Source organism: Purpureocillium lilacinum (genome assembly GCF_023168085.1).
Source record: "Purpureocillium lilacinum CBS 284.36 DNA, scaffold_1, whole genome shotgun sequence".
Taxonomy (NCBI): Eukaryota; Fungi; Ascomycota; class Sordariomycetes; order Hypocreales; family Ophiocordycipitaceae; genus Purpureocillium; species Purpureocillium lilacinum.
Window position 1 is genome coordinate 4,894,548 of NW_027072111.1, and position 21,055 is coordinate 4,915,602.

Genomic DNA, 21,055 nt, shown 5'->3' on the forward strand with positions numbered 1-21,055 from the left:
CTGGCGTCTCGTCTCCTGCAGGTCTTGTTCACTTCCACCGAGGTTGCCCTGATAGTGACCAGTCATATAATTGGAGACCTACTGGGAAAAGAGCCTTCGACTTTGCTGGACAAGGTCGTAGTCGCTCTACCAAGCTCCACCACCTCAACAGACGAAGAGCTCGCCACACCATCGAAATGCCGACTCTCGATGTCTCTGAACTTAACATCGTCCTGGGCGTGTTGGGTGAGCAGGCCGCGCACGACGTCAAGACTAAAACCCAGTCCTGAAAACGATATAGGCGCATTCATTGTCATTTATGGCATCATTTCCGTCAAGATCAAAGCGAAATGGTACCTCGGTGAAGCCTGTAGGCAGACACCACCGGAAATCTTGTCTTTCGGCGACTAACAGACGACTACCAAGTGCCGGCTGTTTTCTTTGGTGTAGTCCTCGGGCCAATTGCAGCCAAATTTTTGGACAGCGAGAGATGGGGCTCCAAGGAAACAGGACAGACGAGCGCAATCACGCTTGTAAGCACAAAACCCCGATTCAAGCTATTCTCGGACACTAATTGGTTTACAGGGCGTTACGCGAGTGATGATTGGGCTTCAGCTCGTCATCGCCGGCTACCAGCTTCCCGCCAAATATAATCTCAAGCGTTGGAAAGAGATGGCGATGTGCCTCCTACCTATCATGACTATCATGTGGCTCTGCACAACGCTCTGCATTCTCGCCACAGTCCCTAAGGTTACCTTGCTTGCCGCTCTCGTCATTGGCTCATGCGTCACTTGCACCGATCCTATACTATCGCAGGCCATTGCCAAAGGTCCCTTTGCAGATAAGTTCGTAGCTCGCCCGCTACGGGAGATCATCTCGTCTGAGGCCGGCGCCAACGACGGATTCGGGTTCCCGTTCCTGATGCTTGCGGTGTACCTTATTCGCCATGCAGATGTTCCCGCCTCGGGCGAACAAAGAGTTGCACATGGCGTGCAACCTGCATTTAGGATGCTTTTCGCTCGCAATGGAGAGGTCGGCCGACTTGGTGGCGGCACTGGGGTTGCTATGAGGAACTGGTTCCTAGAGACATGGCTGTACATTGTCGTCTTCTCTGTCATGTACGGTGCTGTCGTCGGGTATGGCGCTTGCAAGGCCATCAAGTTTGCCCTCAGGAGGTAAGGCATGGCGAAGCTCCTCACTGCAAGCTATCACGGCCAACTCTGACACGCGCAGGAAATGGATCGATGCCGAGTCGTACTTGCTCTTCCCTGCCGCCCTCGGCATGTTTATTGTCGGCACCTGCGGTGCTATTGGGACTGACGATTTGCTCGCCTGCTTTGTGGCCGGTAACGCGCTGAACTGGGACGGCCAGTATCTCGAGGAGACTGAGCGCCGTCACGATGAAGTCAACTCGTGCATCGATGTACTCCTTAACTTCGGGGGCTTCATGTACATCGGCACAATTATTCCCTGGTCCGAATTTAACGATCCGGATGGCACGGGACTCACCTATGGCCGCCTTATTCTCCTCGGTATCATGGTCCTCATCTTCCGCCGCATTCCCTCCATCCTGATATCGTATAAACTCATGCCTGATGTCGTCAAGGATTGGAAGGAAGCTCTTTTCATGGGCTACTTTGGGCCCATTGGCGCCGGCGCCGTCTTCTACCTCGAACATAGCCGGCACTTGTTCCCGCAGATCGGTCACGGCGATGAGGAGGAGACAAACCTGGCCCGTGCCATTGGTCCCGTCGTCTACTGGCTCGTCTTATTCTCCATCATTGTGCATGGCCTGTCTATACCCGCGCTCAACCTCATTTATACGTACATGGGCATCAAGCCCATCCAGGAGGACGCCATTGAGATCCGTCGCATATCCATGCGCGTAGCCACCCCCGTCAACGCTATTCCAGGCGACAAGGACACATTCATCGCCTACAACCGGTTCAGCAGACCTGTATTCGATATGTCCGCCCTGCCCGTGAAGCGGGATCCACCGAACGGGTATCCAGAATGGAGGTACGGCAACCACTCCCAGGTCCTGGGCTCTGCTGGCGACGAGACGTATTTAGAGGACGAGGTTCAAAAGGAGAAAATACGAGCACAGCGACGTACAATCAGATACGAGAGATAGACGTCTTGATCTTCCGCCACAAACCCAACAGTGGCGTGAAAATTGAGGGCGGCTAACGTTCCTGCCCGCAGCAATGATACGCGCAGGAGATCTAGTGCGATAGGGAGAGCTTATGGGTTAAACGCTAAAATAGAAAATAAAACAAAAAGCAGTCTGCTGGGCTTGCTTTTTTGTCACATGTTCACCTGCCTTCAGTGGCAGTAGCTGCCTGTCCAGGCCGCCGGTAGGCAGCCCCCTGCGTAAACAAGCAAAACCTTTCGTTTTGTGTATAAGAGATGAACGATGGCTTGCAATATGGGAGTTGAATCTCCTTAAGACAATTCTCATCAATTGGATGCATGCCAAATATGGACGACGTGGGCACGATTGTCCGACATCTTTGTAGCACCTGTCGAGGTGCGGCATAGTGTATACACTATGTGCTACCGCGGTCATGAGTTTGCTTCAGTCCAAAGAAGCTACATAGAATGCATACATAAGCACATGCTAAACTGCGTTTGCCCCGGCCGTCTGGGATGACAAGCTTATAAAAGTCCGCATTGCTGTCAAAGTGCCTTCGCGCACATCAATTGTTCTCCTTCGCCGACGTCGCTTTCGCGGTCGGCGCTATGGAGGAAATTGCGGGGCGGGGGCGCAAACATTGCTGGGACCTGAGGCAGCCATTCCTGGCTGCTAACCTGGGCCGACGCATTAATATGAACGCGAACGCCATGGCCGCTGACCCAAGAGCATCCTTGTACATTAGAATCAGCAGCCTGGCACGTCCTCTGCCCCAGTTGGGGCTTCAGCTACAAGCTCTCCGACGCTAAATCATTGTTGATTGATTGAATGGACTTGGCAGCCCAACAAGGGCGAGTGATGGAGGAAAGCTACCCCACTGCCGTGACCTGTATCGGTGTGACTGACATGGCTGGCACAGAGCTGGTCCCCGAACCAATGACAGCGCCGTAAGACACAGCCTGCCAAGACCACGTGGGCACTAAACCCGGTGGCGGTTGTTGGCGGCGTGCTCTGAGGGCCAGCAGCCGGTCCACCCCGGCACCTATTTCAACGAGACTGCCGCGTAAAACTACACCGTCCTTGAGTTGAGCGAACATTCACGACCGAGCCTTTCTTTAGCCGGCAGTCGTAACTGTACTCTAACTTGGACCATGGCAAGGCGACAACCCGATGGCCAGAGAAGCCGTAGCCTCGGCTCCCAATTCTGGAACACAATCAGCCGAAACTACCTCCTCGGCTTTACCTCGTTCGGCGGGCCGCCAGTGCATTTCAAGATAGTGAGTCTTCACACATGATATGCTCCGGGTTTGCCACAGCATCAGGCCTTGTATTCGAAGTCATTCTGATTGCCATGAGAATAGTTTCACGATAAATTCGTGAGAAAACTCCAATGGATAGACGAGCAGGTGGTATGGTTATCAATCCCAGCGGTCTGCAGCTTGGATATACTAAAACGACGAATAGTACCAGGAGCTCTTCAGTGTATGCCAGGCCTTCTCTGGTCCTGGCAGCACGAAAATGCATTACTGCATCAATCTCATCCATGATGGGTTTCTTCCCGCCGTGCTAGGGTTCTTCATCTGGAGGTAAGCCCACACTACCACCAGTCCCGGGGACTATTCTGTCTTGGTTGCTTATGAACCAACAAGTTTGCCCGGTGCTTTGGGCATGTATGGTCTATCCATCGGAGTATCCAATATTGGGACATCTCTTCCTCGACCAGTTTACGCCCTCCTCTCAGGTCTGAACGCCGCCACAGTCGGTATTATCACTCTTGCTGCAGTTCAACTGTCTGAGAAGGCCATCACAGATAAGATGACACGTATCCTGGTCTTCTTAGGCGCTGCAGCTGGGATGTTGTACAATGCTCTATGGTACTTCCCACTGCTCATGTTCCTTGCCGGAATGGCAGCCGTGGTTCACGACATGCGCTGGCTCCATAGGCCGGTCGGTGCATTAGTCATACGAGTGACGGATGCTAGGAGGCGATTCAGACGAGCTGAAGGTGGGACTACTGATTTGCATGCACCGCAGGTGGAATCGACTGGGGGGCTTCAGGAAAGCCCTGTTGTGGTGCAGACAGCTCTTCCACTCACAGAACATGGACAGCCTTCCCCTGAACAGGAGCCGCGGGTGGTTCCACCGGAGCGCAGGCTCAACTTCTCGTGGATATTCGGCTTGGGTATCATCATATCCTTCCTGGTCACCTTCATCATTGTCATGGTTCTACGCGGCACCCTGCCTTCAAAATCACTTCTCTTCAGCTTCTTCTCCAATATGTATCTCGCAGGCACGATCATCTTTGGTGGTGGGCCGGTCGTCATACCACTTCTTCGCGAGTATGTCGTTGCCGAGAATTGGGTCAGTCCTCGAGACTTCCTGATCGGATTGGCGATTCAGCAGGCCTTTCCGGGGCCAAACTTCAATTTCGCTGTATATCTGGGGGCTCTCACGGCGATCAACGGCGGACACAACTCGGCTGCGGGAGCTATTTTGGGATTCCTCGCGATTTTCGCGCCCGGTCTGATCACAGTGCACGGCACAATGGGCATATGGAGTGCAGTGCGGGGACTTAGGTGGGTTAAGTCTTTGCTTCGGGGCGTGAACGCTGCTGCTGTTGGTCTTATCTATACTGCTGTGTACCGTCTCTGGCAGATTGGGTATATAGATGAGGGGTTTCAGCAAGGTACCAGTCTTGCAGTGGAGCCGTGGTGGGTGGTTGTCACAGCCTCAAGCTACGTTGGAGGCTATTGGTTCGGCGTCAGTCCTCCGGCCGCAATTGTCGTGGGTGCAATCCTTGGTTTACTATGGTATGGTGTCGTATCAGGTTGACACCCGTACATGCCGCACTTCTCGCCGGCCACTTGTTCTGACTGTATCAAAGCACCCTTCGCGAACATGCGGTTGGTATTTGAGCTCGGGATGTGGCTAGTTGCGGTCGACAGGAGACAGCATAACCTGCCCCCCTCAACGTCTTTGCGGACGTTAAAGGTCCTCCATCCTGCCTTTGGGAGATCAATGCTCATATCTTGTGACAGATACTTCATGGAGACTCCATGCGTGACGACTTTAACTGCCCTTTGCGTTTCGGGTTTCTCAATCTCCTGCTGCAAAGAGGCAACTATGCTCCATAATTTCTCGCGACAAACTTTAGCCCTTAAAGAGACACTGGTCTCGTCGGCTTCATATATGCCGCTTTTGAGAAACCAACTGTCTTCGAACGCGCTGAAGTCCAAATGAGAAAAGGCTTGCTCCAGGTCGCATGGTAAATCGCTTTTTCTTGCAGGTCGGGATCGATGATCACCGTTCCGCTGCTGACAATGTGGCGGTTGCCAATGCCGTCTGGAGCGATGAGGCGTGAAAATCCAGCTAATGTAGTTTGCAGCGCGCGCTTGAGTGGTGAAAACAGCAAGATGGCCACTGATTCGGTATCGAGAAACATTTTCGCCAGAGATGATGCCTGCATAATGCCGAGAGACGCCACTAGCGGGTCCCGCAGCGAAAGGTCCTTGGACACATTGTGTTCTGCCTCGGCGTGGCGAATGAGGTACATGACTGCTTCCATCACGCGTCGGCCACTCTAGGCGCGTAAACATTCAAGCTGTGATGCTGTTAGGAGTGGTGTATTGCTGCTTCCGATCTGAGATACTTAAGTATAATCGAAGCTATTGTTGCGTCAGTGGTAGCCGCGATGCCCGCCATTTGCAGTATGATCTCGCAGCAGCAGTCCGTGCCCCGAAGCCAGCGGCGTGACTTTCGGGACAATTTTCATCCTCGTTTCGACCGCAGCAAATCGAAGTAGTGACCTGATGAATCAATAATCAACTGCTTAAAGAAGTAGTCCGCTTCTTGCAGCCCCAACTTCCCTACCGAGTCCACCAGTGTGAACAAATCGCCACCGGGCCAGAAATCCATCATCCCCTGGAGGCCCCCATTCGCATCCTCGACAGGTCAAGCATATGGACCACATTTGGATGACGCTTCTCGCTTGAAATGTAGAACTCGACCGCTGTCCGTACATTGTGCGTACCTTTCGCCTCACCTGGCTGCCTTCTAAACTGTTTGACAGCGGACAACCCCTCGCTGGGCCTATTCTCATTTCCTTGTGTGCGATGCGCACTATTCCAGATGAAGCGTGCCCCACCACTTCCTGGCATTTGCTTCTTCACGAGGGTCGCTGAAGAATTGGGACACTCTCTTCTCTCAATCATCGCCTTCTTGCTGGGCAGTTTCTTCCACGTGGCGAACCGACTGTCCTGGGCCGACTTCAGCTCTAGACGGCGCTCGTGGCCGCTCTGCAAACCCGGCAGGATGATAAACCGCTGTAGCGTTGTGGCGCCCTGAAGTTCAATTCGCCCCATACATACAGGAGCTTCCTGCAGCTTGATGATCGACGGCTTAGAGGCCTCGGCGGTGTCCGGAAGCAATGGATTGAGGAGGAACAAATTCATTTGCTGGCCTTGAACGACAAAAAAAAACATCGAGATTTAATCCTGGCTAATATTGGCCATAGCGGCGCTGTTCGGCATGTCCACTCGGTGATCACCCCATTGAGTAATTAATTTGACTCCGCTGCCCATTGGTCGGGTTTCCTCCCTTCGATTTGCCAGGGTACCGCGGGAAAGCTCACGTGGATCGCTCCAGATGGTGTCGTGCTCGGAAATTTGGGTCAGCATTGCGACACACAAACGGCAGGGAGATTGGTCTCGCCGGACGGGAAAGGGAGACAAGTGCTTTGTTACCGCTGGGGGTAACCATGTCAGCGATGGTAGCAAACTCGGCTGCCACAGGGTGAGCCTTTTGCGTGAATTTATTGGCGGTCATCGCCAAGGCGTGCCAAAGCAGAGCCCCGCATTTTCGAGCCGTAATGACTTCAGCCACTGAAGCCCTCCAGCGTGGCCGTGCAGCTGCCGCCCAATAGTTTCTTCACGCTAGACCGCGAGTTTCTGTCAGGGCAGAACTTGCCTGGCATCGATTCCTGTCTAGGTGCTTAAATACTCTCTGATGACTGGAGGAATAGCTGCACTTACATGTAGCCGGGCGGCATTAAGCTTTTGCAAGCATAATTCCATGTGGGCGCATTTTGGGCTGTCGAAACATGGGACAGAGTGACAACATGGGCCAGTGCCAAATAGTGACTGAATGACACTGCTTCGGCAGGAATAGACGGGAAATGCTGTCACTGGAGCCCGTAAGCCGCCAGTCGTAGAAGGTTTGTATTAGTCTGCTTTTTTGAGAGACTGCTGGCCGTGCTTAAGAGTGTCGGCATGGGTGAAGGACCCACAGTGTTACCACCCATGCTGCCGCTTTGTGCTGCTCAATTACCGATGTAGTTGTCGAAAAGCCTGTTGTACGACGATGTTGAACGAATTGTCGGCCGTGCTGATACGGAAATCTAAACCTTGTTTAGACACCAGTGTGTCTATCATTTATGCCCGTATCCATAGCACCAGCGAGCGTGGCTGTAATTGGTTAATCAATGCCCGGCCAGCTGTCGGGTTTGTCCCACTGCGCTCTGGCAATCGAGAGTTGCATTTGTGTAGTGGTAAGTACTGTGACTTGAAGGGGCCTTCCAAGTAAGCATAAATGCATCATCTGCCGTGCCACTCTGTGTTAGATGGGACGCCAGACTACGGTCGAGGTACTGCCGCATCGGGCAAGCTGACCCACACCCCTACCACTGCTGATGGGCTGCCTCTTCGTGGGTTGTCCCGCGCCCGTGACGCTCCCAGCTTCGCCACCCGAGCAGCCCAGTAACCTAGTAGCGTGCCAGCAAGCGAGATAAATCGCTCACAGATGCTTCTCTTGTAAAATCTTTGCCGTTGGATATTAGTATACACCTGAGTATTTGAACCCGATGGTAGTCCATTCTAAGACCTTTTGACACACAACTCCGCGGTTCGACGACTAAGCGCGGGGAAATTGACACTGGCGCAACGGTGCCTTGGCAGGAATGAAAGGTCTCGGCGGGTGGCACCCGCACGTCAACTTTGTGACGCTACATTGTACGCCTGGCTGATACAACACTGCGAGAACTGGACTGGACTGACGACGCATAGATGCGTACATAATCCTCATGAGTGTCCTATCGCTCGTTATTCTTTACCCGGCCGGCAACCTCAAGGCCGTGGATGCGTACTTCTTCGGCGCCAGTGCGTCGACAGAGTCTGGCCTCAATACGTATGTCCACTCGCTGGGTTGCATTGTTGAAACCTTGAGCCCGCAGCTGCTTGGAAGTGGCCGTTTGATGATATACTAAGCGTGAGGTGACCGCAGGGTCGACGTCAAAGAGCTGTACACGTTCCAGCAGCTCTACATTTACTTTGTTCCCATCTTCACGAATCTGGGTTTCATCAACGCTGTTGTCGCTTTGGTCCGGTTCCTGTGGTTTCGCAAGCATCTTAGCAATGTTGGTGAGTCAAACATAACCCATTTCGTATGAGTAAACGGGTTCTGACTGCTAGCCTATTTCTAGCGCCGAACCTTTTGAAAGGGGCACATGGCGTCGTTCCGAGACAGAAGGACTTCGACGTCGAGGTTGCGGAGGACACTCCTAGTGCTGAGTGCAACGGCAATAAAGACGCCGACGGGGTACAGGGAGAGCGCTGCGAAGAGAAGGAACCAACGACGGAAAAGGCGCGGACCATCACCTTTGATCCATCGACGGAGCATCATCCGAAGAACGACGCAGCATTGTACATTCCCGGCCCCCGCGACCGCGATCAAGGTGCGACTTCGTCCTTTTCGATGACTGCCCAATATTTCTTAAGTTCTGAGGCCGATGTGCTCACCAACATCTAGGTCATCCCATCCAAGAGATTACAAAGAGCAAGGACATCCGCGACGGTAAACTGCCCTCAGCTCCGTTACTGTCAACTCTCTCTCATCAGATTGTCAGACCTCTCCATATCCGAAGCCCCCGCGGCAGGATCCTCCGGCCTCCGCAGGCGCAATATCGACGGCCCTCTCCTCTCTGAGACTCGCACCCTCGACCGTGTCGCCAGTATGGCCTCGTCCGTGTTCGTTCTTGGAACCGAACCGAACCGCCGCGTACGCCGTCGCAATTCAGCTGCCTCGTCATCGAGAATCTCGCAGAGGGAAGCAGACGCGCGCGAAATGCTCGCGCTGTCGCACCATGCGACGCTCGGCCGCAACTCGGACTTCCGCAACCTGACGCGTGAGGATAGGGAGAAGCTTGGTGGTATAGAGTACCGCAGCTTGAGGCTCTTGCTCAAGATTGCCTTCTGTCCGTCCTCCTGATTAGATAAATTACGAGCATTGCTGACTTTAAACAGCGTACTTTTTTGGGCTGCATATTTTTGGCGCAATTTGCCTTGTCGGATGGATCCAGTATGCGGATCCCAAGTACAAGGCGGTCATTGCGCAAGCCGGACAGAATCAGAATTGGTGGTACGTACACAAGCCGCTGTCTTAACTCCGGGGTTTCCCAAGACTTACGGCAGTGGCAGGGCATTTTACTCGTCACAGACCATGGTGGATAACCTTGGGTTCACTCTCACGCCCGACTCCATGATCTCCTTCCGCGACGCCCAGTGGCCAATGTTCATCATGAGCTTCCTCGCATTTGCCGGCAACACACTCTATCCGGTCTTCCTGCGCCTGCTCATCTGGATCATGTCCAAGCTCGCGCCGCGCAAGTCGTCTATCCAGGAGCCGCTGAGCTTCCTGCTCAACCACCCCCGGCGCTGCTACACGCTCCTTTTCCCCAGCCGCCCAACCTGGATTCTCTTCAGCATTATCTTTATTCTCAATTTCGTTGACACGCTGCTTATTCTTGTTCTGGATCTGGACAACGCGGAAGTTTCGTCGCTGCCCGTCGGCCCGCGCATTCTCGCCGCCATCTTTCAGGCGGCGTCAGCGCGACACACGGGCACTGCTTCGTTCAATCTAGCTAACGTCAATCCTGCGGTGCAGTTCAGCCTATTGGTCATGATGTACATTGCTATCTTTCCCATTGCGATAAGCATGCGCGCGTCCAACACGTATGAAGAGCGCTCGCTCGGAATATATGAAAGGGAGAAGAGTCTTGATGAGGGTAACGGCACAGATTACTTCATGACGCACATGCGAAACCAACTGAGCTTCGATCTGTGGTTCATCTTCCTAGGGGTGTTTTGCATTTGCATTGCGGAGGCGGAGCGCATCGTCGACAACAATATCCCGGTAAGCTACCTATTTATTGACGGCAGCTTTGACGCTCGTCATGGTCGAGTTGAAACACGCTGACAGTGCAGTCGTTCACTGTATGGACTGTTTTTTTCGAGGTCACTTCGGCATAGTAAGTTCATATCCGACCTTGTCAAATATATGATGGGGACAAGGCTGAGGTTGTGTAGCGGCAACGTGGGCCTTAGCCTGGGCTACCCCGATGTGGCGACGTCGTTGAGCGGCCTCTTCGGCACGTTCAGCAAGCTCGTCATCTGTGCCATGATGATCCGTGGGCGCCACCGCGGGTTACCGTATGCACTGGACAAAGCCGTCATGCTGCCGGACGAGCACGTCGTGCCCACCACCGCGGAGGACGAGGCTGGACGGGAATGACAATCACAGAAGGAGGAGCCTTGCTATCCTGGCAATGTCGCAATTACAGTATTTGAGAGCAGTGCCTATGCCATGAGACGGGTGCAGACCGTGTATGGGATCAAGGGGCGCTGGAGAGGCGATCCGTTGCAGTGAGAGGTTGTAAGCGAACGGCTATATAGGCGACCATGTTCGGACCACCACGAAGATACCTTCTGCGAGCCATTCGACTGCCCCGAATGCCAGCGTACCGGGAAGACCCGACGAATCAGTGCATTGCCGGCAGCATGGAGCAGCCGTGTCCTGTGTTATCACGGGCAAGCAGCACACACCCAACTTGAGGTGAAAATCGAGATCAGAGGGGGAGAAACGGGGGAAAAGAGCATACGCAAACGACGGGGTGGCCTCGCTGGGGAAGAGACGAAAGCTGGAGGATGAGCCTGGCAACGGCCACTTCGAACCAAAATGGGAGCAGTCAACTGATCCTCATGTCGACGAGGAGTTTTGGGTCACTGGTAGGTGCCACGACTACGCCGAGGAGGCCTTAGAGTTGTCCGAGCCCAGTCATATCCCGTGACAAACCCCGTGGCACGGCTGCGAGGAAGTTGGCTGCCAGTTACACACCAAGGAGCTCCCAAGTATAAAAGCGGCACACCCTCCCAACCCAGGTGGCATCCAAACTTCCTCCTTACATCCCTCTACGGACTCTCACACAGCGCCATGAACGCTGACGCCCACTCCCCAAGTCTCTCAACAGCCAACCATGAGCTGGAGAGCCCACCATCACCAAGCATTTACTTGGGCCCGGAGACGTCCGCTGGCGCCACGGCGGTTGAGGCCCAGGCCGTTCCCCTGGAACCATTGTCAACGTGTCCGCTGGATATCCCCGGTCGAGACGCCGAATCGATCGACCGCGCAAGTGATGGCATCACCGGCGGCGCCAATGCTCACGAGTCAATTGACGCCTTCCTGATGCCTCTGGAGTTCCTACCTTGCTCCGATGCCGACATCGCCTGTGTAGATGTCCCATCGTCGGACTTTGACTGGTCAGCCGCGTTCCATGCCGCCACCACCTCGCCAAGTGACGGCGCCACCACCATCCTGCACTTGAGGCGGCCTTGGTCGAACACCCGCGTTTTCCGGGCGCGGCACCCGAAACGCTCCTCTCGCCGGCGCCAGTACAAAATATATGGGTCGACCGCAACGGTGGAGCTTGGGGACGATGCCCTGGCCGAAGTCCTCGCCTTTACTTGGAATCCAGCGTCCCGACGGTGGCACGGGCCAGGAAAGATGGAAGTACGCGATCTGGTCGAGTACATCAAAGGTCGTCTGACGAAGAATGGGCGACGTCGTCTCATTTCATCAGTGATGTACGACACGTACAAGCGAGTGGCGGTGACAGTGCGGCAAGGCTCGCGACGGAAGATCCAGCTGAGGTTCGACGATGCGCTGGGGGCATGGGAAGGCCGTTGCGGTAGCGGAAGGATCCGGATTGGCCTCGGTGGGTTGAAACGGATGCTGCATGGGGAGGCAACCTGGGCGGACGCGTCCCGTTGACGTGGCACCGACCGTATCTGAGGCCAGGCAGAATGCGTGGAATGTATATAACTGCGGCTTCCTCCCGTTTCCTTGAATGTCCATCCTTCTCCTATCATCTATTCCACAGCCGGACTGCTGGCTGAATCGTCTGAACAACAAACACCTTCTGATTCAAGACCCTGCCATCCCCTGGGCACACGAGCAATGACGACCGGCCTTGCCAACCTTGCATCGACAGTCGTGTCCCAAGACGGCACCATGGCGAGCACGCTCTTGTTCCACGAAGACGGCGATGGAGGACTGCCACTTCTGAGTCAGGCGCACTCCCGAGATGATACCCATGCCAACATCTCCTGGGACTTCTCCGGCGACACCCAGCATTTCGAGTCACTGGACAGTGACTCTACGACAGCCGACGGGTCTATGTTGGAGCCTCTCCCTGCCATGCCCCTTGAACTCAGCATGAGGGAATTCTTGCAACTGTGCGAGGAGGCATTCTCAATCACTGAAAGGCGGCAAGTCATATCTGTTGGTGGCGAAACCTACAGCTTGACGGGTGATGACGGCGACTGCGTTGACCTTACCGAGCCATTGATGGATATCCTGGTGGTTTGCGGCCAAGCTTATCGAGTGGTTGACCCCGCAGGAGATTGGTGGGTCGATCTTACCCAGCCCCTGGAGAATGTCGTCGTCGTCAACGGCGCCCCGACGCCAAGCAGGCCGCCATATAGCCGCTGTAGGACTTGAACGGGTAGCGGTTGGCCCTTGGGAGGACGGTGACGCCATGTGAGGCAGAGCGACCCAAATTGTAGCCAGTCTTATCATGAATGCTAAATTTACATCATCACGAACGTCCAAAGGTGCCTCGGACCCGTGCTGTCGAACCCCGCCCGGCCGGTCCGTCCGTGATGCTAAGTATAGCTCTCTACCCCGCTCATCCGGAAGGCCGTGTGACCGACGGGACCCACCCGCCGGCCGGTTAGGCGCTTGAAACAAGATGTCGACCAGTATAAATACACAGGTGGTCTCCGATGCGATTATGTGACATTCACTCAGCGGCACAGACTTTCGACAACTGTGATCATGGGTGACTTTTGCCTCGTACCTCTTGACGACAAGATATCTGTCCTGGAGCATTCCATAGGAGTTCTTGAGGACATCCACGATGCCCTTCAAGTCAAGAGAGACACGGTCAACTGCCTTATCTGCGACTTGGCGGACCTCGATGGCAAGACACATCGTCTTATGATGCAAATTCAGCTGATGGTCTTGGCGCTCAAAAAAGAGGTACGGAACCAATGCAAAGGTCGCAAGACAATGCTAATATGACAAAGCTTCCACCAGACACACCCACAACACCAACCGTGCCGATTGCACCCTGGAATGTCCATATCATGGCAGAGGGAAGCCGGACTCTGCCTTAGAACGAAGCAGCCTAGGCAGGAGCGACTCGTACGGGGCTGGACGGTGCAGGGCAGAACTATCTGTGGCGACGGCAGCGGACCGCAGGCTAGGTCGCCAATTGGTTCCGTATCAGATGGATTCAGCTACATGTTCCTCTCCTTTGACGAGTCTATACTTGGCCTGGCACCAGTCGTGATATGATAGCGGAACCAGCCTGAACTATTATGCGCTGATTCGAAGGTTCTCATGATCACCTGCAGCAAACGAGTGAGCAGGTAGCGGCTTCCTAGGAAGCCGGGGACATTCGCCCTTGCTAGTATCTTGGTCATGGTACTTGACATCTCTTGTTTATTATACACAGAAACGCATTACAGAGACATCATTGTGCAGTGCCCATGCTTGCATCCTTCGCATAAGTCACTTTCATGCTGGCGCTTATTGCCCAGGCACCACGAGAATGGAGGGCGCTCTATCTCGACACTGTACCATTTCTTGATCCGATACACTCACTCACTAGCTGACTACGCCCGATGGCCGGCTCTCTAATAGAGCAACTATCTTCTTAGTGTAAACGTTCGCTTCCGACGTTTGATCAAGTCTCGAAATAGTCCGTACCTTCTCCACCTCCAGCTGTCTGTCTTTCCCGTTCGTCATGACGCTCTGTTCCCGTGTGTGATCTTATTAACAAGTAAGCGTGGAGGCTATCTCCGAGCGTTCAGAATCCTCGGCAGTTGAATTTGTATTGTTGAATGCACGAGTGATGTGCGAGAGGTCAGTAATGAATAACTGGCCTGTCAGGAACCCATGAGTCTTCAATCATCCTGTTGCTAAAGCAAAACGAATGGTCCACGCTGCTTCAATGTTTGCTGCCGCGTTGTCGTCGTCCGATCGTTGCTTGCCTCCTAGGTAAATGGAAGGGAATTGATACAGCGGCATGATGGTTTTGATACAGAGGCATGACTCTTACAGCGGCATGACTTTTACAACATCTGATTGGACCATTTTTTCCAGACCCATAGGTACCTCCCCGTGAAGGCGGTGGAGCCGGCTTGCTTAACACACCCAGACATCGTCTTTTCGTGACAGAAACCAGCATGCGCCGGGCTTGTCCAGAACATCCCGCGTGCAAGTATCAAAACAAAGGACATATTCCACAGAGATACAAAGATAAGGCCAATTCCATTACGCCTTCAAAGGAAGCTATCTACTTCTTTCCTCCCACTTCTATACAAGAAAGAATCTCGTCGCTCTCATGCGATTCCCGCCGACTCCTTCGCCTCAGCATGCTGGGTTGCATCTTTCCTCGTCTGGCTCTTTTCCCTGTAGTTTTGCCCGTCCCGAGCACACTCGGCTGGCTGCGAGTCGGGCGCTGGTTTGAGACGCTGGCCCGACTACTGGTCGCTTGGCTCGCCTCGAGCTCCATTCCAACCGGTTTCGACTTGGTCAAAGTCCGTGGTGGCCGCCTTCGCCCACACCGCGACGGGCCCTGGCTGGTCGGTTTGTTCTGCTGCCAACTGCCGGCTCCTATAGCTAGTCTTGATGGAACAACCTGTGTCGTATTTCTGGGCCTACCGCGGAGGGCAGTTGCAATCTTGGGGTCGAGAACCCGCCGGTATGGATCGTGCGAGGATGACTCGCGTAGCCGCCATCGGGGATGGACCTCCCACTTTGTGAACGGTTTGGCAGACTCTAGTTTCAGGTAAACCTTGTGGCAACAAGGTATGCCCAACTCTACCGAAACCGAGCAGTCGTCGTTGCAATCCCCGAGAGGCCTCGGGAACGGATCCTTGCCAGTCGGCATGGCCTTGCGAGCCAAGTGGTATTGGTTTTTGATCAGACCAAGGCCCTTTGATGATATTGCAGTCCGAAGTTCGCCTAGATACTCCGAGCTTGGGCCGATATAGTCGCGGGAGGTGAGCACCTCGTCCGCTGCGCAGGCATCCTTGAAGTCCCTCTCTTGGTCCTTCATCATGTCTTGCATGCTTCGACCAGTCGATAGAGGTGACTCATGCCGTTCAAAAGGTAGCTCTTGACGTTGTTGTTGCTTGCCTCTGTGCCAGATGTGACGCGGATGCCAAAGTTGCGATACTTTCGGATGAAACAGCGTGCCCACTGAGCTCGTACAGGCATGTATGTCCTGTGGAGGTACTGCAGAATAGCCCTCTGGTCGTCGAACTCCCTGCAGAGATTTTTCCATGCCTTCTCGTGATCCTCCTCGGTCTCAGCAAACATAACAAGCTTCCACATCTCGAGCACCCCTCGATAGCTGTGAGGTATGGCCTCGGCTATCGGTGCGTTGACCAACCGTCGGTCTTTGGGGCTCAACTCAGCCTCTGGAAGTGGCCCAGTGTCTTCCCCGTCACTGCTGTCGGTACTACTGCTGCTGATATGCCCGTTGACCCACTTCTGCTTCGACTTGAGCAGGACGTTCGAATTGATATGGTGGATGCACAGCTGCTGTTGTGCATCAGGGAACTGATCATCCAGGGCGGCCTTCATTTGATCGTCGAAGTCGGTAATGATGACATCTGGTTGGCGGATAGCGTGCTGTTCTGAGAGTTGACGAATGCTCTCAGAGAGGAACTGAAAACCCTCCCGTCTCTCGTTGTCGATCAGACCGAAAGCAGCATTGAAGACGGAACCAAGACAGGTCTGCCCTGTTGCTTGGAATAATGGAAGCTTGAAGCGGTTGGTGTTGTATGTGTTGTCGAAGCTTATGACCTCGGGAAATCGCTTCCACATTTGAACACAGTAGGGGAAGGTCCAGACAAGTCCGAGCAGGCGATTCGGATCATTGTCCGCCCATTTGACGATGTAAGGGATCTCTCTGTCGTCGAAGAGCTTTATAAGTGCTCCAGTAGGCGTGTAGCCATTTAGCTTATCTCTGTTGATTAGAGATCTCGCGTTGTAGATGTCCCTCTGTGTGAAGACTGACTCGGGGTGCTGCTCCTCAACGACAGCCCGCACATCACGCGCCCGGATTCCAACCCGGCGGCTTGTCGACTCAACCGTAGCCCTGATAGGCGTAGTGAGCCTCCTGTGAGAGGGGTGGGCAGAGGGCCCTATACTGCGTTCGTGGTTGTGCTGACTGTGTTCAGGCTTGGAGTGCTGTCGCAAGAGCCACTTCCCATCCTCTAACGCCTCTGCAACAACCATCCACTTACAACCACACTTCCGGGATTTGCGTTGACGGATTCCTACGCCTTTGGTAGGCCCTGGTTCTCCGAATCGATCGCATTGGAATGAGTATCTGATCTTCCGTCCTTTATGTGAATAGGCATTCCGTCGAACAATTCCAAATCCGTGGGCTTTTGAAAAGGCATTCACCGTGTCGAAGAGCACTTCGGCGGATGGCGCTGGATCGCCTGGGATTGGTGGATTTGGGATAGGATCGGGGGTAGGCGACGAGGATTGCTGAGGTTGAGAATGTCTAGCCAGCTGTGGGGTCGATGATGCCTCGGGAGACTGAGTGGATAGCCTTGGTCGAGGGACTCGAGGCGGCGAGTACGGCGGCGGCGACTCGTATGCATCGGATGTAAGTGGTGACCAGCCCCATCTTTCTCGCCATTGGCGCACGCGTTCATATGACCGAGCAAGCTCCGTGGTCAGTATTTTGCCTTCGCCGATAACCTCACGTGCTAACGTCAAGGCTGACTTGAACTCGGCCCCCGTTGCGGACCGAGGGCTTGTAGCAGATTGCGGCGGAGAGTCGGACGCGAACGGATCTGTTTCAGGCCCAGGTATAGGGATTCTAACTCGCTGTGATCGCGGTAGTGCGGACAGGAAATCATTCGAAAGATATATCTCATGATCGAAACGGAGCTCCCACCATGGCTCATGGAGCCCCTGCGATCCGTGGGGGTGCGGCACGGTTGTGAACGAGCGCGGATAAGATGCAAAAAGATTTCCGATTGCATCTTCGTCGCCTAGTCCGTAGTACTGGCCAATACTTGCGGCACTGACAGACGATTGTGGACTGTCCACAGTCATTGGCGGGCTGCAGTTGCTCTGGCGGGAGTGTCGCCGTCGTTTCAGAGGACGCGGCTCCTCCCTTGGACTAGGTGTTCGAGCTCGTTTTCTTGACTGGTGCCATGGAGTAGTACGAAGATGAGATTGACGCATTGATGGTAGTTATCACAAAGCTTCGGGTCGATGTCAAGCCTTGGGGGGGACCAGTCATGCGTGGAATCAGATGAGAGCTATTAGATGGTGTCGCATCGTCTCCAAGCGAGGGATGCTTGTGGAAATGGGTACAAACAAACGCGTCCATGGAATCTTGGTGCACTAACAAAAATGGGACTTAACCAATCAGATGTCGCAAAAGTCATGCCTGTCTAAGAGTCACGCCCGGGTAGTAAAATCGTCATGCCGCTGTATCAATTCCCAAATGGAAATATTCCCTCGTCGTGTGTCCATGCATCGCATCATCTCCATGCGAAATGCCGCCCAGTTGGTGCATTGGAAAGAAAGTGATGACCGTTTCCGGGCAGCTTCTGCCACTGGGTCGTCTCCAATGAATCTGCTCCTCTTCCCGCCGACTAAAGCTCGCCCAACTTTATTGGCTGACCGAAACAACCTCTGGGAGGGCCTCGGAAGAAAAGCCAATGATGATGACGCCACCAGATGCGCATCCTAACGCGGCGAATGGTCCGGACACCGCAGAAGCAAATGGTCGATAATCTTTCGGTAGCCAGAGGAGGGGAAGCCCACTCCACGCAACCCAGCAGTTATCCGCGCTGATACTTAGAAGGGAGTCGCCTGGGGGTGCAACGCCGGCCGAAGGCGAAGACCAGTTTGGAACCAGCCCTGTTGCGACGGAACCATGATCGGTCAGCAGATATAAATCGTCCGCTCGAAACGATATACAGGATGGTATGAAGCCGACGGGTAACACCTGGACGCACTCGCCCGTATCCATGCGCCATACTCGAATCGTCTTGTCAGCGGAGCCCGATGCCACAAGGGTACGGTCGTATGAGAGGGCCACCGACATGACACTACGACTGTGGCCCTCAAATGTCTGGATGCATTCGCCTGTGGCTGAGCGCCAGAGCCGAATCGTCTTATCTCCGGAGCCCGATGCAACGAGCGCAGAGTCGTATGAGAAGGCCACCGACCTGACCCAGTTGTCATGGCCCGGCATCGTCTGTACACACTCCCCCGTGGCTGTGCGCCAAATTCGAACCGTCTTGTCGTGAGAGCCCGATACAATGAGCGCAGAGTCGCATGAGAAGGCCACGGATTCGACCCAGTGATCATGGCCCTCCATCGTCTGCACACACTTCCCCGTGGCCGTGCGCCAAAGTCGAATCGTCTTGTCGTGGGAGCATGATACAATGAGCGCAGAGTCGTGTGAGAATGCCACCGATATGACCCAGTTGTCATGGCCTTCCATCGTCTGTACACAGCCGCCTGTGGACGCGCGCCAAAGTCGAACCGTTTTGTCATGGGAGCCCGATACAATGAGCGCAGAGTCGTGTGAGAAGGCCACTGACTCGACGAAACCGCCATAGCCCACCAGCGTCTGAGCACACTTACCCATGGCTGTAGGCCACACCCGAATCGTCTTGTCAGCGGAGCCGGATGCTACGAGTGCAGAGTCGTGTGAGAAGGCCACCCACGTGACGAACAGGTCATGACCCTCAAGCGTCTGGATGCACTCGCCCGTGGTCGTGCGCCACACCCGAATCGTCTTGTCCGCGGAGCCGGATGCCACGAGCGCTGAGTCGTGTGAGAAGGCCACCGACGTGATTTGGAGGTTATGGTCTTCAAGCGTCTGGATGCACTCGCCCGTGGCTATGCGCCACACCCGAATCGTCCTGTCATGGGAGCCGGATACCACGAGCGCAGAGTCGTGGGAGAACGCCACTGACCCGACCCAGTTGTCATGGCCCTCAAGCAGCTGGATGCAGTCGTCCATGGCTGTGCGCCACACCCGAATCGTCCTGTCAGCGGAACCCGATGCCACGAGGCCGGAGTCGTGTGAGAATGCCACTGAAGTGACTATGCCGCCATGGCCCTTAAGAGTCTGGATGTACTCGCCCGTGGCCATGCGCCACACCCGAATCGTCTTGTCCGCGGAGCCCGATGCCACGAGCGCAGAGTCGTGTGAGACGGCCACCGATATGACCCTGTCGTTATGGCCCTCAAGCGTCTGGATGTGCTCGCCCGTGGCCGTGCGCCACACCCGAATCGTCTTGTCAGCGGAGCCCGACACTACGAGCGCAGAGTCGTGTGAGAAGGCCACCGACATGACCTGAAGGCCATGGCCCTCAAGCGTCTGGATGTGCTGGCCCGTGGCTGTGCGCCACACCCGAATCGTCTTGTCATCGGAACCCGATGCCACGAGGCCGGAGTCGTGTGAGAATGCCACTGAAGTGACAATGCCGCCATGGCCCTCGAGTGTCTGTAGGCATTGACTCCAATCACTATATACCTTCGGCTGCGGTGATATCCATCCCGGGATGTCGCTCAAGAACGTAGTGCGCACTCTGCTCCTTTCTGGCGAAAAGACAAGTAGCGACGAATACACCTGGAGTGGCGTGCCGTCGATGGCGAGACTATGTGCTTGGACGAAACGCATGGCGTCATCGAGGAATTCGGATAGCTGTTTAGGTCCTTCGTCCTGACGAATAATTAGCTGACTGCGTCCAATCGTGGCCTATGTTAACGACGGACCTTGTAGAGTAGTTGCAACGCTCCGATGAGATGCACGCTTTCCCTGGATCTGCCTATGAGGCTCAATGATTCTATCCAATGGAGGAAATGACGCTCTAGAAACAATATGACCTCGTCGCAATGGCGAGCAGGCGCCCCTCCGTGACGTAAATGATAAACCCAGTATACACAGGCATATTGAACCTCTAGCGGAATAGAGCTGTCAATTTTGTGTTGACCGACAGCCGATCGAGGGGTCCCGGGAGCTTTGATATCGCATATGTCTTGTCGGAGGCATTCAAGCACACGCAGGCAGTGCGCCGCCATCTCCTGATGGGCCTCTCTCTCGTCTACCCAGAACGGATTCTCTGCTCGTTGGCCAGGATCCACTAGGAAATCGCGGAAGGATAGATGAAGCAGCCGCACTGGGGCATCTGTCGTCTCCGGCACACTGAGTACGGCGTGCAGCATATCCAGCTTAACTTCAATGTCCCGCTCGGAGATGTTGAGAATTCGAGCCAGCGCTGATACCGACAGAGGGCTCGCAAGGATCACAATGCTCCCGACGATATCTCGAAACGCCTGAACACTCTCCTCCCTTAGCCGATCGGAAGTTTTATCGATCATGTTTTCCAACACAGGTAAGTATGTTGTAGCGAGCTGTGAGCTGTCCCCACCTGCTCGAAGAAGAACTCTGGAAAGTTGTTTATCTGGCGACCCAAGTCTCCGATCACCGATGAAGCGGCACACGGTGGCGGCGAAAATGAATAGTGGGATTGCCATGTGGACAAGGGCTATCGA

At 54.5% G+C, this 21,055-nt stretch overlaps 4 protein-coding genes across 4 annotated transcripts; 3 read left to right on the forward strand and 1 right to left on the reverse strand.

The window, feature by feature from the left end:
- Nucleotides 1-176: 176 nt before the first annotated feature.
- On the forward strand, nucleotides 177-2,113 carry PLICBS_001171 (uncharacterized protein; the record flags this gene model as incomplete). Its single annotated transcript, XM_065599734.1, has 5 exons — nucleotides 177-225; nucleotides 281-349; nucleotides 406-512; nucleotides 565-1,154; nucleotides 1,213-2,113. The coding sequence occupies 5 exons, from the start codon at nucleotides 177-179 to the stop codon at nucleotides 2,111-2,113; spliced, it is 1,716 nt and encodes a 571-aa protein (XP_065455806.1).
- Nucleotides 2,114-8,189: 6,076 nt separating this feature from the next.
- Nucleotides 8,190-10,675, forward strand: PLICBS_001172 (uncharacterized protein; the record flags this gene model as incomplete). The annotated part of the gene is made up of 9 exons (XM_065599735.1): nucleotides 8,190-8,293; nucleotides 8,390-8,526; nucleotides 8,589-8,840; nucleotides 8,915-8,959; nucleotides 9,012-9,359; nucleotides 9,409-9,523; nucleotides 9,583-10,297; nucleotides 10,369-10,412; nucleotides 10,471-10,675. 9 exons carry the CDS (start codon nucleotides 8,190-8,192, stop codon nucleotides 10,673-10,675), a joined length of 1,965 nt encoding a protein of 654 aa, XP_065455807.1.
- Nucleotides 10,676-12,451: 1,776 nt separating this feature from the next.
- PLICBS_001173 (uncharacterized protein) lies at nucleotides 12,452-12,940 on the forward strand (the record flags this gene model as incomplete). The annotated part of the gene is made up of 1 exon (XM_018328020.2): nucleotides 12,452-12,940. The coding sequence occupies one exon, from the start codon at nucleotides 12,452-12,454 to the stop codon at nucleotides 12,938-12,940; it is 489 nt and encodes a 162-aa protein (XP_018173415.2).
- Nucleotides 12,941-18,152: 5,212 nt separating this feature from the next.
- On the reverse strand, nucleotides 18,153-19,517 carry PLICBS_001174 (uncharacterized protein; the record flags this gene model as incomplete). Its single annotated transcript, XM_065599736.1, has 1 exon — nucleotides 18,153-19,517. One exon carries the CDS (start codon nucleotides 19,515-19,517, stop codon nucleotides 18,153-18,155), a length of 1,365 nt encoding a protein of 454 aa, XP_065455808.1.
- Between the last annotated feature and the right edge of the window lie 1,538 nt (nucleotides 19,518-21,055).